We start from the raw sequence: 15,565 nt of genomic DNA, 5'->3' as shown, positions 1-15,565 counted from the left end.
CAGTCTGCAGGGTCCTCGGGGTCACCAGAGCCTATAGTTCTGATTTGGGCATTCATTTTTGGAATTTCTTTTGACTCTAAGAGTTGGAATAAAAATGGGTCCCTGGTTAACATTGAGGCCATCTTAAAATTCATTTAACCACGATACCTTATTCTGGTTCATTGAAATTTTGTTGCCTTTTTTTCAAACTGAGTTTATGGTGAAGAAATGGGGTCAAAAAGGGAAAATGGTTCTATGCGATTTGCTTAAGATTGTGGCTTTTAGACACATACTTTTCATTCTATCTGTACAAATAGCAAGAAGTTTTACTGCTTTGTGGTAGGAGACGTTGGAATATGAAGGGAGACTCACCTAAGCGTGTAGCCACCAGGGCAGCTGTTCTCTTGGATCTTTTTATATCTAGATTTATGACACTGTTGGTGGTGAGCCACTGGACTCGGTCTTGCTTCATCCTCGCCACTACCTGCCACTGCTTCATCCTCATTAAACTTCCCTTCCTCAGTTCTCCTCTTGATAAAATAGGGAAGTTACTGCTTGCCAATACATAAAATCTTTAAATCACTAGACACAGTTGGAAATTTCATTTTCAACCAGTTGAATAAAAATAGTTTTTACTTATCTCCTTTTGATTATCCAGTGTAATGACCCTCGTTGAATCTTTTATCCTAGATCAAGTTCATCACCACCGCCTTAACACATTCCTGGCCACCTCTTCCCCTGACTTTCCTACTCGTATGTTTAAAGAATGAAAAGTAATTGAAATAGTAATATAATTGCAAATATAAACCTTCAGCAAAATTTTCATATGATATATTCCAAATCACTAACATGGGTTGGAGAAAATGGAAAATCTTATGAGGCTTGATATTCCCATCAATTTACCTGCCTTGTAAAAACCCAAGTCTCCTTGGCTAAAGAAAAGCAGACAATTGAGGTCATTAACTAGATAATTTGGGTTGGGTAAAGTTATGGGTAAATGAGGTTTAATATGAGAGAGAGAATGAAAGAGAATGAATATGTGTGGATTCCCACAATTCCCATTTAGGAGAGTTTTTGCCTCGTTTATCCAGATGATTGCCTTAATCTTTTCGTATCAGAAACCCAACACAAAACTGTACATATCAAAGGGGTGGATGAGGAGCAACCCAGACTTTTTATTTTTAAAAGATTATTGGAATGTAATATAAAATGATATACACCTAGTACCGTAGAAAAATTAGACTGGAGTTAAATAATAGCTACAGAAAAGTGATTTTAGACACCATGTAAATTATTGCCTTCTCCTTTCTTCATGTCCCCAAGTCTTTGTGCTGGTGTAACACTGAAAATTGTTTTTAAGGGGGAGACCAACACTGATGTCCTCTTTGAGAATCTGTGCAAAATCACTGCTTGGGGAAAAACATCCTTTGTTTGTCCTTAAAGGTACTGACAGCCCCTCTCGCCCTCTTGCAGATCTGTTGCGGATGTTTTTTGATTGTCTCTATGATGAGGAGGTGATCTCAGAGGACGCCTTCTACAAGTGGGAAAGCAGCAAGGACCCCGCCGAGCAGAGCGGGAAAGGTGTGGCGCTGAAATCGGTCACAGCCTTCTTCACGTGGCTGCGAGAAGCAGAAGAGGAGTCAGAGGATAACTAAAACTTCAAATATACAAAACGAAACAAAAGAAACAATTTAAGTATTTTTTTAAAAAGTTTCACGTCTTCGCCAATCACAGTGCAGCAAGGCCAATTCTCGAGCAGAAACCCCCACGTGTGCACGAGTGGGAGAGGGGAGAGAAACAAAAAGGTGATCATGGAGGAAAAAGGTACTGGAAAAGTAAACGTCAAACCTGAGGGCGGGAGCACTAAACCAAAATACATGTATTATTTATAGAAAATATTTTCTGTTTTAATCTTTTCTTTTCTTTTTAAACAAGGACTCATACTTTAAAAGAAACACAGATCTGTTTAGCAAAAAAAAAGTTGAGAACTTTAATTTATTTTAAGGACTGCAAATGCCAGTGTAATTTTTTAATTTGCAGTTTCTGTAAACAAATTGTATAATAGAAAAGCAGAGAAATAAATTTCCCTCCCCTTCAGACGCACCTCACTTTTGTTTCAAAGCATAGTAGATAGTCCAGTCTTAAGGGGGTTTGGGGTGAGCTAGGTAAGAAAGATCATTTTTGTTGTTGTTTGGCATCCAATCTTTCTGCCTGCCTCTCAGCTTGCTTCAGAAATTAAAAATCAAAACAGTAATCAAAACATACATAAACTTGGAACAGAAGGAAATGCATTTGAGAAAATGCTGTGGACCAGAGAGCTCCAAGAATTAACTTGTTCAGAAAAAAAAAAAGTGCTACCCTGGGAAAAGTACTCATAATCCTTTTGAAACCTTTAGAGCAACTTTAAGGCTTGTAAATACATAGAACAAATATTTAAAAAAAGAAATTGACTCAATACTATTTCTTCTCACTTTCAAAATATAAAGAACAAAATAAAGACAAGCATTGCAAGTTTAAAGAAAAGTAAAGCGATTTCTCCTTTTGGCAGCTGCTGGATGTGGGCACCATCTCGGACAGGTGCCATCTTTGCTCTTTTAGGGTCCAGACCCAGGTGTCTCAGATTTGTGTACATAGAGTGTGTGTGTGTCTCTGTGTGTCCCCAACCAGGAAAAGTGAGCCTCTTGGGTCGAGGAGGGAATTCGTACTTGGGCGGGAGGCCTGCTGTGCTGAGGAGCAGCTCACTGAGTGACACCCAACCCCCTCCAGAAAGCCCAGACTGAGCTTCTTGGAGACATCCAAGAGCATGTCATTGCTAGGGCGGGAGATGACCGGAGGGTGCTAGAAGCAGCCGCTTCCAGTTTTGAACTCTTTTCCTACCTTAAATATCAGGACCCAGGAACCCCACTGGCATTAGCCCCCTGATAGCCCTTGCAGCAGGTCGCATGTAACAGCCTTTGAACCAAACAACCAACCTCCCCTTCTCTGTGGCCTTTTGACTGGTTTACCTCTTACCAGGCAGCCACTACCACAGCTTTTAACAGTTTGCTTCCAACAACTGCCTTCATGTTTAAGGAACCCAAAGACAATCTGTAAGAGAGTAAAAGAAAGCAACATCAACACGTTTTTGTTTTTTTCAGATGAAGCTAAGTATTGTGTGACAATCACGTTCCCCCAACTTGATCCAGTCCATTCTGGTGTGTGTGAAGTCAGTGTGATTTGGGCCTCTGGTTTTTTTCCCACAAAGTTTGGGTGCTTATTTTAAAAGAAAGTTGCAACACAGGCTTGAAAGATGGCTTTCCATCTCTATTGTCTGAGGGCTAGCACCTTACGAAGGTGTGTTAGTTCATAAAACCAAACTGTTTCCCAAGTAAACAGTCTTTGTATTTCTCAGTTGGATGCCAACCAAAGAGGATCTTCAGCTCTCAATTTCTGAAGAAGGTTCCACAATTAAGAGACCTGGCAAAACTTGGGGAAGCCAAATTTCAGTAGCAATAAAAGGTTTTTCTCTTGTGCGTGGTTTAAAACAGCTCAGAATGTTTCTCCGTAAGCTAACGGGCATGATCCTGAGCAAAAAAAAAAAAAAGTGATTGATGAAGAACTGTGCCCACAGAGGCTATTGAATGACCTTGGCTGAAAATGTGCCACCTAACAACTACAACACCGGCTGGAAGCTGACTTGCTGTTCTTGGGCCTGGCTGCAGGTGTGGCCTGCAGACCTTCCTGTAGAAGGAGGGACAGCAGAACAACCCAGGTGTTAGAATAGAGGGAATATTCAAAGTTTCCAGAACCAAAGTGCCAGAGTAACCTGAACCAAGAGATTCCTCTGACTGATGTGGATTTTTAAAAGGTGATGGCCAGTGGGATTTGGGGGGCCAGAAGGGGTAAAGTTGCTCCCTGGGTGTAAGAGTTGGGTGTCACGGTGGCATCAGTGGCTGTTGTTGGCAGGTCATGAAGAAGCTGCAATTAGAACTGTTGGTTATGTTCACTCACACCAGTAGTAGATACATGCAAATGTGAGAAGAGTAGAGGCAGGAGGAAAAAAAAAGTTAAAAAATAAATCTCCATTGAAAAAGCTTCAAATAGAAACATATTTATAGTATGATATCAGTAACAAAACCTCTCATCAGTTATGTAAGATAAAATGATGAAACTAAGGAGCATTCTTAGAAGCAGGTAATTGCTTCTTTATTCAAATTTCAGTTCTCCTGTTGGATTCATGATTACATGAGAAAGAGTAGCACACACAAGGTAGTAGTGTGGTTGGACCTTGAGGGATTCAGCTTAGGTGTCCAGGACGACTCTTGTCCTGCCCTTTGACTCAGCCACTTGGCTTCCTGCCCAGACCTGGGGGGTGTTCTTCCCAGTGGAGAATGGCTTTACCAGACCTGAAGTGGACAGCAACCATTACATTCCCCCCCGCAGCTAACTGGGAAGGTCATTTCTACCAAAAGGCAGACTTCAGGAGTTGACATGATACTTATTTCAGTTAAAGATATTTCCTACTTGTATTTAAGTCAATTAACCTATTGCTATTGGGTAAGTTTAATAAGTTAAGTACTTTGAAGCAACAAGAAATGTCATGTCACTTTCTATGTCCAAACTTACATCTTTTTACCAGATAGTTCCCATCTCACAGAGGTCAAAAAGCCATTTTCACAGCCTTTTCATTTTTTTTTGGAAGAAACCCAGTAACTCCTAGTGACTCCATTAGCATCCTCACACCTGTCTGTCTACAAAGTACAATCTCTCTTTTGTTGTCCAACAGATCCTTGTGTTGTTGCCTTCTTTAAATTTTTATTCCTAAATGCAGTTTAAATCTCTGGCAGGCCTGCCGATTGGAACAAGCAGGCTATTTGGAAAGGTACTGAAAAATGGTCATATTTCTCTTTTTCTGTAGGTTTCGTACAAACCAGATTGAGATAAACTGAAAATAATCTTGTGCTCTTGGCCCTGATTCCTGTATTTTCACACATTCTCTAGATTTTTATTCTTAGAAAATATGTTTTGAGAATAATTGGAATTTCATTTTTATATTGTTAACCATGTTAGTTGGCCATTTATAGAAAAGTATCTGTCCCCCCACTCTTTATTGTATTGTGAGACCCTATGGCCATTAAATGCACATTTGGTCAAGAACAAACCTCTCAGGTGTTAGCCTTCAACACCATGGAGCTAAAGACAGAGCCAACTGCCTTTGATCTTCAGATATTCCCTGTATCTTCTTTTTACAGATTTTGACAACACATTTTCCAGCCAACAGTTATTCCTTACCTGATAAGCATGAGTTACTGGAGTTTTCCTATCACACTATGGTGTTCTTCTGAGACCTTGGATATGACTGTAGCTTGCCTAAAATGAATGGCAGCTACGGTCTAATAGACATTGATTAACCATATCACCCTGCTCTATTGCTGCCCTCATAGTTTTCCTTAAATTTGGAAATCCTGAATATTCTAGAATCTCCTAAAGTGAGATAGTGTACTGTGGAGAGTTTCAAATATTACTTAACTTGGTGCTGCCAAAATCTGTAAAAAGAAGATACAGGGAATATTTGAAGATCAAAGGCAGTTGGCTCTGTCTTTAGCTCCATGGTGTTGAGAGCTAACACCTGAGAGGGCTGTTCTTGACCGAGTGTGGATCTAATGGCCAGGTCTTAACAATGCAGTAAAGGGGGGAGGGGAGATAATTTCCTATAAATGACCAGTTAGCATGGTTAACAATGCAAAAATGAAATTCCAGTTATTCTCAAAAGGTAAAGTGACTTGAACTAGAGAATAAGAAAGCTGCCTTGACCTTCGGAAATTGGTTATGAATTTAGGATTGTAAATAATTCGTTCTTTAGCTTTTATGAGAACAGATATATGAATTCCACTGTTTTTCCTCGTATTGTTTTAAGCACATTTGGCTATAGTAACTTCAGAACACCACCATTAGGTGGATTATTTTTCATACTTTGTTTTGAATGGATGAGTGGATTTTATACAGCAGCTGGGAGAAACCCTGAGGCTGTTCATTGGATTGTCATGAGGTTAAAACATCTCACTGAAGAATAAAAAATGACTTGAGACAGAACCTCCGGTACTGGTCAGTCCTAGTTCATTAGTTTCACAGATGGCCTCCTTTCTTCTCAATAAGCTTATAGCACACAGGTTTTCAGATGCCTCGGCTTAAAGAGATTACACACCCAATAGCCACAAATACTGCATGTATCCCACAAAAGGGGAAATAATTTGTATCTTGATACCGCCTTGCTAGTAGAGACACCCAGGTTATGGAATGAGCAAAGGGAACTGTGAGCGAGAATTTCAAACAACAGGCTTTATAAGAGGAGGCAAGATCTTTCCAAATGAGTGAGGAATGTATTTGGCTACTCTGAGGAGGAAAGCTATCCATTCTGAGCTGTCTGAATTTTCAGATCATTTAATAGTACTCATTCTGCATGACCCAAGAAGGCAGCACTGAGACCGGCATGTGGTAGTTCTAGGAACACACATTTTGGCTCAGCATAAGGAGAAAGCAGAGCTATCTAAAAAAGAAACGGGCTTCTTTCTGAAGTGGTGAGTTTTCCATATCACTAGAGGTCTTCAAACACAGACTTACAGGGAGATATAATAAGAAAGGAAATTCATGCTTCATGTAGAGAGGGCAGAAAGTAGATCACCTCCAATGTCCAGTCCAACATTTAAGCTTCTATGACTTCAGTCCTTGGTCATGTGAAATAGGTGAAGGCCTAACCTTATATAGGTTCTTGGGTTTAAGGGCCACAAATTTCTCCTTTATCCATTTTCTCATGTTACAAGAAGTAGAAAGGTAGCATAAAATCCCTCCTTTTCCCCTCATTATAATTCCTAAACTAGGGTACAATGCTAAATTCTGCAAAAGACTATTCTGCTTACCAAATGATACCCAGCTGACTAGATACAGACAGCAGGAAAGGGTGTAGGGTAGTGGAAAGAGCACTTGATTGGCAGCTCCATTGTCATCACTAGCTAATTATATGGTGTTGGTCCAGTATGGACCTTTGTTTCTTCATCTGTAAAGTGAAGGAGCTGAATTAAGTGCTTTCTGAGGGCCTTCCTGACCTAAAATTCCATAAGCCTCTGAGGATCAAAGGGGGCTTTCTTAAAACTGACTTCTTTGTTTTGCCCGATCTGTTGGTAACCAAGTCTAATTGATAATGATGATCTAGCATGCCAAGATTCATAAGTACAAATGTTGATGGTTAATAACACTGCCTATCAAGCTTGACAAGAAGGATAGTAGAGCGGGTGAGTATTTTAAAACCATCCCCTCACTGAGTCCAGTGTCTGCTTCAAATGATTTGCTCTCTGGCCTTCTGTTTTTGTCAGCACTTTTAAAAATGACAAGGCATGTCCTTCAGGGAACCCTTTGGAACTATAGTCAGGCTAAAGCTGAGATGATTCAGCTATAAATTTCATATACTTTTAATTGGTCTTGTGAAATTATTTTGGCATTTGGACTTCTAGTTGCCCACAACCTAAATGCAGGTGGCAGTACACAGAACACACAAATACTCTGTGTTTTGTCTAGCACTGTGCCTTGGAATGCTGTTTAAAACACTGCTCTTCTGAAGAAAGTAGCCTCCTACAATGGCACTGTAGCTACTACCAACTAAAAATGGTGATAGGTCAGAGGGTGAAATGTAATTTTGGAATATAAATTGAGCTGCCAGTGTTACTTATTACAGAGACAGGTGGCAATAATAGATTCAAATCAATGACCTCTTCCTTCACTTTTGCTATAAGTTTCCTGAAATCTGAATTTACATTAAAGAAATTCTCATATAGAATCTGCACTAAGGAGTAGTGCCAAAGCGAAAACAGAGGACTACTGCACACCATTTTTTAACCTGACTTTTCTCTCTTTCCCCAAGCCTCACAGACCCCATTTGGGGACATTCTTGGGAAAAAACCCAAACAAACAAAAAACTCTTAAAGAACCACTTCTGTGATTTTTTTTCAATTGGAAATCGTATGCCTATTAATTACTGTGAGCCAATTTTATTTGAACCTAAATCTCACCCTACCATTGTACTTCTCTTAAATAGAGTCTCCATAGTTGTAAAGAGATTATAGATTTGATGTCCAATCCTTTCTGATTCAGTTTTTGTAGAGAAGCAGGATATACTGAGAAGTCACAGACCTGTAGTAGACAGCTGACATTCAGAGAGAGGGGGATTTCAGGTTTGAGCCTGTGGGATAACTCCCAACAAAACTGATGTTGCTAAATTGATTTCTTCCCATAGGCAATTGCTTAATGTCACTGGTCAGTGACACATTCATATTTTAACAAGAAACAGGTAAGCATTTTGCCCCTCTGAAGCTATAATAAACCACAAAAAATAATTTGATAAGCGTTTTCTGCCATCCTTAGCTAACTTTGATCCCCTTAATTAAACAGGCATCCACAGCTAATTTCAGTCCTACTGTACTAGACAAGTTGCCAGTTAGACTCCATCCCAGGTTTCCCTTTCTGAGTAAACTGGATTTAGCCCCACAGAGGAAAAAGTGGAGAAACAACTTCTAAGCCAGGCTGTGCCATTCTATTATGTGGACATTCACCCACTCGGTTTCTCGAGGGCAGGGACCCTCTCATTTCATTTTTCTATCCCTGGTGCTGGCAGAGGCAATGTGGAATCAAAGAACAGTTTATATTTCTATTGCACTTTACAGTTTGGAAAGTGATTCTTTTGAGTTAGAGAATGTAAGAATATTATTTCCATTTTAGAGTTGAGGGAACAGGCCCAGAGAAGCAATGTGTAACCTTAAGAACGTCAAAACGGCTAGTTTGAACAGCTTGGAAAAGCACAGGTTTTCTGATAGAGTCCGGGGCTCTTAGCATTACACTATTAGTTGAATTAAAAGCTTTATGTCAGAAGGATCCAGTTACATCAGACAGTATTTTGAAACTATGTGGGGGGACTGCACCCATGGTTTCATTGCTATAGGAAACTTCCTTTACGGTTTGATACCACCTCTGCAACTGGGATAATGATTTGTCCAGGAACACACAGCCATTTAGAAGATGGATTTGAACCCCAATAGCCTTAACCTGTCCAGTTGTCTGTCCATTGCTCCAACACTGCCTCTTGTGAAAGTTTTAATGGCTCCAAATTTATAGTTATTTCAAAGTGTTACTCTCTCTTAAAACTGTCTATAGTAAGGCTTAAGATCTCCAAGACTTTTAAAGCAGATTGTTTCCTAATCTTCCCTTTTTTTTTTTAAAGGACTCCCTTCCCTGGCTTATTGAACATGTGCCTGGCCACTGATCTTTGCCCATGTTCACTAGGCCCAACTTTTTATAAATCTTTTTCTTTTTAAACTAAATCCAAGTTTGTAGCACTTAACAAAAAAGAAAATCACAAGTGAATTTGGATTTTATTTTTTTCTTCCAGTAGTAGTGTTGGAATAATATTTTCCTTTTTAAAAAAAGCTCCTCCCCTTTTAAAAATAAAGTTTTCCTAAGAATCTTTTATATCTACATACATAGTCATCATTAGTGATATCTGAACAGTGGAGGGAAAAGGGCCCTCCCCATAGTTAAAGAGAAAGCTTCCCACCCACTGGCTGACCCTGAACCTCTCCTTGTGGCTTTGTTTTCTCAACCTTTTCCTGGCTTCCACCAACAGGGAAAAGTCCCAGCTATGGCCAGAAAGGAGGGATAGAAAGATGGGGGTGGGGTGGGGAGGAGAGAAGAAACATGAATAAAATGGAAATTACATATTTAAAACAAAAAAGGAGGTTTAAAGTCTTTGTAGATCTGGCAAGTAGTGAAAATGTAATTTGAAATGTAAAGATGTGGTATTTATGCCTCATTTTTAAACATGAAGGGGGGGGGCAACCCTCCAAAATACACAAAGTATGATGGAATAGCAGGATTATCTTGAATGAAAATCATGTTCTCCTGATCTCTCCAAATATGACTCAAGCCTTATATAAGGAAGGAGCTTCTTTTCCTAAGTAAGGAATTGATAAATTTGGGGCGTTGTTCTTCCTTCAGGTTGCTCCTAAGTATTAGACTTCCATTGGGTCAAATTGGTCAAACTATAGATCAGTTACCCATACTTTGACGCAATGGAAGTCATGCTAAAAGACTGGAAAACAGCTAATGTTTCAATTTCTTCTATGAATGAACTAAGCTTTTGGCACCAATTTTTTTTTTCCAGGGCAGGGTGGGCAATGAGCTAGAAAGTTTCTGATCTCCGCTAAACTTTGAGCTACTTGTCTTTTAGGATGACTCCCAGCCAGAATGGAATGAGCCAATACTATTAGAACCACCCCTCATGAATCAAGGTGAAATCTGCAGTATTTACCAGGAAAAAGTTAAAATTGTTGCTTAGAGGCTAGCTGAGGGGTTAACTGATGTGCATGTAACTGTAAACTGCATGAACGTAGGTACATTATTAAATCATATCCAGGTCCTATTGTACTCTTGGTAATAAGCTATTAATTTCTTGCCATCCTAAGTCAATGCTATATAAAAACTTAATAATGGCTACAAATCGGTCTAGGCAGGCAAATGGGAAGCTAGCCAATCATGGATATTATTAGAGGGATGAAAGCTCCTGACCTTATCGAGCCCCTTCTCATTTTGCTATGAAATCCTAACTCTAATCATACTGTGCTAAAAAAAATAAATAAATAAAAATTTATTTTCCGTGTTCTGTAAATGGGAAGGAAAAACACAGCAAATCTAACTCTTCTCTGTAACAACAAAAATGTTTTCTTTAAAACCTCTCCATAATTATACCAGTTGCACTCTGAGAGCAGTCAACACAACTGTTTCTGATAATTTAATATAATTTACTTCAACCCAGGAAATGCAGCATATTCTAGTTCCAGTCTCATTCATGCTTGGTCTCTGGAATTTCCAACTCTTGCCTTTGAGTCTCATTCCTCGTGTAGAGTCCCCCACAATCTTGAACTTTTTTCTTTCCTTTCTCAGAAAAAAAAAAAAAAAGCTTCATTTTGGTCTTAACTGTCACAACTACCATTTAGCTTTAGCAAAAACTAACCAAAAACCCAAAGCCCCGGACAGGTAGACTGACTAGTTTTCACCAATCTGGCACCTTAATCACAGACTGGAATCTACTGAGCCTCATACTATGCCAGAGTCTGAAGAGAAAGTAGGCTATGGCCAGCGACTTGGCAATCTGATGGTAAGTAGCCTAACTGTTGAAAATTGGAGATAAATTTGGCAATATAAGTAGCATTCTTAACACTGATCTTCATTCTGTGCAAACCACTAACCTACCTAATGTTTGGAAAATTGTGGATTCTCACAAATTTCACATATATATATACACATATACATATACACCTACATATAAAAAGACACACCTACTTTCTTTGTACCAAACTAATTCATGCCGAAGTGTTACCAGGATTAATGAGGTTATCTGTCCCAGGAGTGTTTGCATTTTAAGAATCATGGGGTCTTAAATTTAAAGTAGGGTAGAAACTTAAAGGGTCATAGAATCCAACCCCTTCATTTTACAGATGAGGAAACTGAGGACCAGAATGGTGAAGTGACTTGCCCAGTGTTTGAGGCTGGATTTAAACTCAGGTTTTCTTGTGTGCTGCTTGAGTTCAGTCAACCATACCACATGTACATCCAGAGTAGCAAGTCTCCCAAAGGGCGCCATTTGGGGCATTCATCACACTTGGGGAAAGTTCTATTTACCAGCAGTTTTTATAATATCACGTTCCAAACATAAGGTATGTCCTATTCTTTGTGATGACTTGAGGGAGTATCTAAGCATAGGAGCAAGAAGCCCAGGAATCTCAACAGGCAGAGATGGATAGAGCCTTTGTTAGCACTGCTCCAAGGAAGCCAATGAGAAGATTGTAGAAACCTCACCCCTGAGGCACTTCCAACTGAGAGCAGCTAAGGGTAAAAAAAGTGAAACTGGTCAGATGTTACATACGGCGAAGTTAAAATGTCTAAGTCAAGACATTTGTTTTAAAAATTAATCCCTCTAGGTAAAAAAAAAAATTAACCCATCTTCAGAGTTTAATTTAACTTTTATCCAAGTCACAGCAAGTGGTAGCCTCAGTATATGGCTTTAACGTTGAGGGGAAAAGTGAGAACGTTGTTACAAAAGTTTATTGAAATTTGGCATAAGGCGAGAGTACTTACGTCAGATGAGATGCCTTACTAGCGAAGGGAGGTGGTCCTATCAGTTGGACATCAAGGTAGTTACTCTCTTCTGTTAAGTGGGAACTTAAATCAGTACTCACTGTTTTCTTACTCATAACACACAGCACAATGACTGGTTTAGAGCACCAAAGGAAGCTGTATGAAAGAATGCAAATGAGATCGATAGGCAGAAGAGGAGAAAAAAGGCTTTCCAAGGAAATCTCCAGCGATTTTGCTGTCAAAGTCACTGAGTCAGTATGGCCTTGTCATACTTCACGTATGGGAGTCAGAACAGCCTTGTCATGCTTCACATATGGGAGTCAGTATGGCCTTGCCATATTTCACATATGGGAGCCCTTACCACCACCACCCCACCTTTGATAATCTGAAAGTTCTGCTGAATAGGAGCTGGCAGTCCCAGAGTGGGAAAGGAAGGCGAGTGTTGCAGAGAGCTTGTTATCTCGTGGCTTAAGGTACTTGCCACAGAAGATAGTACTTTAGGCTAGGGGCAAGACTTTAGTGGTAAGGCAAAGGGATCATCGCCATAAAGCTGCATTTCTCAGCCACTTTTTCTCATGACAACACCCCTTGAGATGAGCAGTTAGTTGGCTCAGTGGATAGAGCACTGGGCCTGGAATCGGGAAGACCTGAATTCAAATTTGGCCTCAGACAGTTGTTAGCGTGTGTCCCTGGGCAAGTCACTTAGCCCCACTTGCCTTAGTTCCTCATCTGTAAAATGGCGACACACTGGAGTAGGAAATGGCAAACCACTTATGTCTTTGCCAAGAAAAGCCCATATTCCTGGGGTCCCAGAGAGTCTCTTTGGGATAATAACAAATATCCCAATTGAATTCTGGAGGAGAAAGTAGAACAAGCAAGTTCTAGGATTTACGGTGATGTTCCTCTGGTAGGGGGCTACAGGACCAGTTGGCAACTGCTGGGGGAAGGGCCTTTTTCCTTAGTACTTTAATTGTCCCTGTTAACAGTTTAGAGAGGAGGTTCTTTTCCCCTTCCCAACTGGTTATCTTTAGATTTGCTTAATAATGGAAGGAGTTGAAGGCTTAATGGATTTCCGTCTTTGACCCGAACTATGAGATTTTGCAACTTTGCTTTTCACAGCCTTGGGCCATGGAAGGTTAAGTACAATGCTGGCAAAAAAGACTATTAACAGCATGTTTTCTGAGCACCCTACACCTAACGATCCTGGGTTGGAAGCAGGGACCTGATAAATTGGTTTGTAAAACGCAAAAGTGGCCCAGATTTCAGACTAACACCGGAAAATTATAAAATCATGCTCCTAATGATTTTCTCACCAGCTCTCAAACTATCTCTAGGGCACTAGGCTCTAAAGATAAAAGGGACTCTAGTAATACGCTAATCCGAAACTGAAGTTCTGAGAAGTTGTGACTTCCCCCAAACGACACAGGTAACAAATACCAACTTAGTACTACTTAAATCTCTATCTAGTATTTACACAGTAGTGAGTATACTCCTTCCCCTTTGTGCTCATCCCAGCTCTCTTGTAGCAGAGGTTTTTATGTTAATGTCTTCCCCCTCTCCAGAAGATAGCTTAAGAAATGGATTCTTGTGCTTCATAAACATTCAGATGAATTAAAGATTTGGCATGCTTCAGAAATGGCAGAATTAAGCCTCCCTAACTTGTAAGGAAAATTCCAAAGATGAATTAGGACATTAAGGGCTCTCAGCAAGATCAACACTAGATAAACATGATTATTATTACAACACGAACATGCCATGCTGTCTCTTGTTTGGTTTAGTAGTTAATACAGAGGGTGAGACAGGGGTGACCCTGCCTTGTCAGAGTTTTATAAGGCAGTCTGTCTTCGAAGTATGGACCATGGAGAACTTGCACACTGCAAAATTATACTAAAGTCTCCTATTCAGGATGCCAGTTACCTTCTTTGAGCTTGTGTCCTTGTTGGTAAAATAAAATTACCGTTAAGGTCACTTAAACTTCTTAAACTGTTTTTAAGCATGGCTAATAATCGCTTAAATGAAGGGCAAGAAAAGGAAGCTCTACATATGCCACGAGGAGGTTGCTTATGTATTTAATGTAGCTGAAACCCTGAATCATGAGACCTGGCTTCTGTTACAGGCTCTGCTATGACCTGTTTGACCTTGGAGAAGCTCCTATTACCTCTCTGGGCCCTGATTTGCCCATCTGTAAAATCTGAGGGTTGAAATAAATTATGTCTGAGCTCCTTTTTATCTTTACATTCAATAAATGTGTTTCTAATTTCAGAGAGTGTATCTCTAGTCTTTCCTCCCAGCTTCCCATTCATCAGTTTACTCCCTTCCCTTATTATTCCCTCTCCCTCTACCCCAAAAAGAAAAAGGACAAGGGATCTAAGTTACCAATGTATATACTATATAGCCCGTCCAAATTGAGTTAAATGATCTACATTTTGCATCCCTGTACCAAGACTACTTACTTATACTCACTGTATAGCCCTGACATACCTAGACACTTTGAAAATGGGATGCTATAATAGCAAAGATAACTTTTCTGTCCTGTACTCTCAACCTGTGGAATTAGACACTGGAATTAAAACTAAAGAGTTCCTTTTTATCCATGCAGGATTGGATCGCAATACCTCCTTGCATAAGCAGATGTTAGGGCTCAGGTTGAGATTTGGCTAGAAGGTTGATTAACTAGGAAAAGTAATTTTTTTTTTCATTTCTTCCACTAAGCAAACTTGCTGAGTCCCTCCTAAATACTATTTAGGAGATTGACTTCAGGTATGCAGATCTGGTTCTTAGGTTTGCAGTTAATATGAAATATTTTGGAGTGCTTTTAGAATGATCTCAGTAGTAAAATGTTTGGGGTGTTAGTACGGTTAGACCAGGGAGGTGGCCACCAAGGGCACAGCCGTGGTGAGGGAGGGGTGCACTGGTTTTTCCAGTAAATAAATGCACCTCTTTAATTCCAGCAAATCTCATTTTCCCTGGCACATCCACAGGTATTTTGTGACAAGTGGAGCGGCGTGATCTGTAGATCATGCCTGGCGCACACACATGCTTTGTTAGGACTTAGGGTGTTAATGACACACTGGTAAGGCAATGTTGGGGTGCACGTTTACGCTGCCTTAAGTAGATGAGACTTGTCTCCAGTTCTTCGGGCCCGGAAGCCACAGCGGGAAGTTGGAAACGGAGGCTGGAGGGGCAGTGAGGCGGCAGCGGCACAAACACAGCCGGGGAAGCAGAGTAACAGGAGCGGGCTGGAGGGGGGCGCGGGCGCCGGAGCCGGGGGCGCCCCGCACAGACGAGCGGAGGCCTCGGAGCCGCCCCTGCAAACCCGAGACCGCGCCACGGCCGCACCCTGCCCGAGGCGGCAGCCACCGGGCCTCAGCCCGGCTCCCCGGGCCGGCCTCCGGCTTTCCAGCCTAGGCCCCCGCCCCGGGGCGGG

General features: G+C 40.6%; 1 protein-coding gene and 1 long non-coding RNA gene across 4 annotated transcripts in view; one reads left to right on the top strand and one right to left on the bottom strand.

The window, feature by feature from the left end:
* Positions 1 to 1,875, top strand: part of EIF4G3 (eukaryotic translation initiation factor 4 gamma 3) — a 385,863-nt gene extending 383,988 nt beyond the window's left edge. For all 3 annotated transcript variants that reach the window (XM_036742705.1, XM_036742704.1, XM_036742703.1), the window contains one exon: positions 1,453 to 1,875. In XM_036742705.1, coding sequence (XP_036598600.1) covers positions 1,453 to 1,634 — 182 coding nt within the window. In that variant the 3' untranslated portion in view covers positions 1,635 to 1,875. The remainder of the gene's footprint in view (positions 1 to 1,452) is intronic.
* On the bottom strand, positions 1,134 to 15,416 carry LOC118835515. Its single transcript, XR_005009507.1, has 3 exons — positions 15,240 to 15,416; positions 2,985 to 3,066; positions 1,134 to 1,598 (listed from the first exon to the last, which is right to left on the bottom strand). It is a non-coding gene; the product is annotated as an uncharacterized LOC118835515 (long non-coding RNA).
* Between the last annotated feature and the right edge of the window lie 149 nt (positions 15,417 to 15,565).

The sequence above is a fragment of the Trichosurus vulpecula genome, chromosome 2, assembly GCF_011100635.1.
Source record: "Trichosurus vulpecula isolate mTriVul1 chromosome 2, mTriVul1.pri, whole genome shotgun sequence".
Taxonomy (NCBI): domain Eukaryota; kingdom Metazoa; phylum Chordata; class Mammalia; order Diprotodontia; family Phalangeridae; genus Trichosurus; species Trichosurus vulpecula.
Note: the sequence above shows the minus strand (reverse complement) of the source record. Positions and strands in the feature narration are given on the sequence as shown.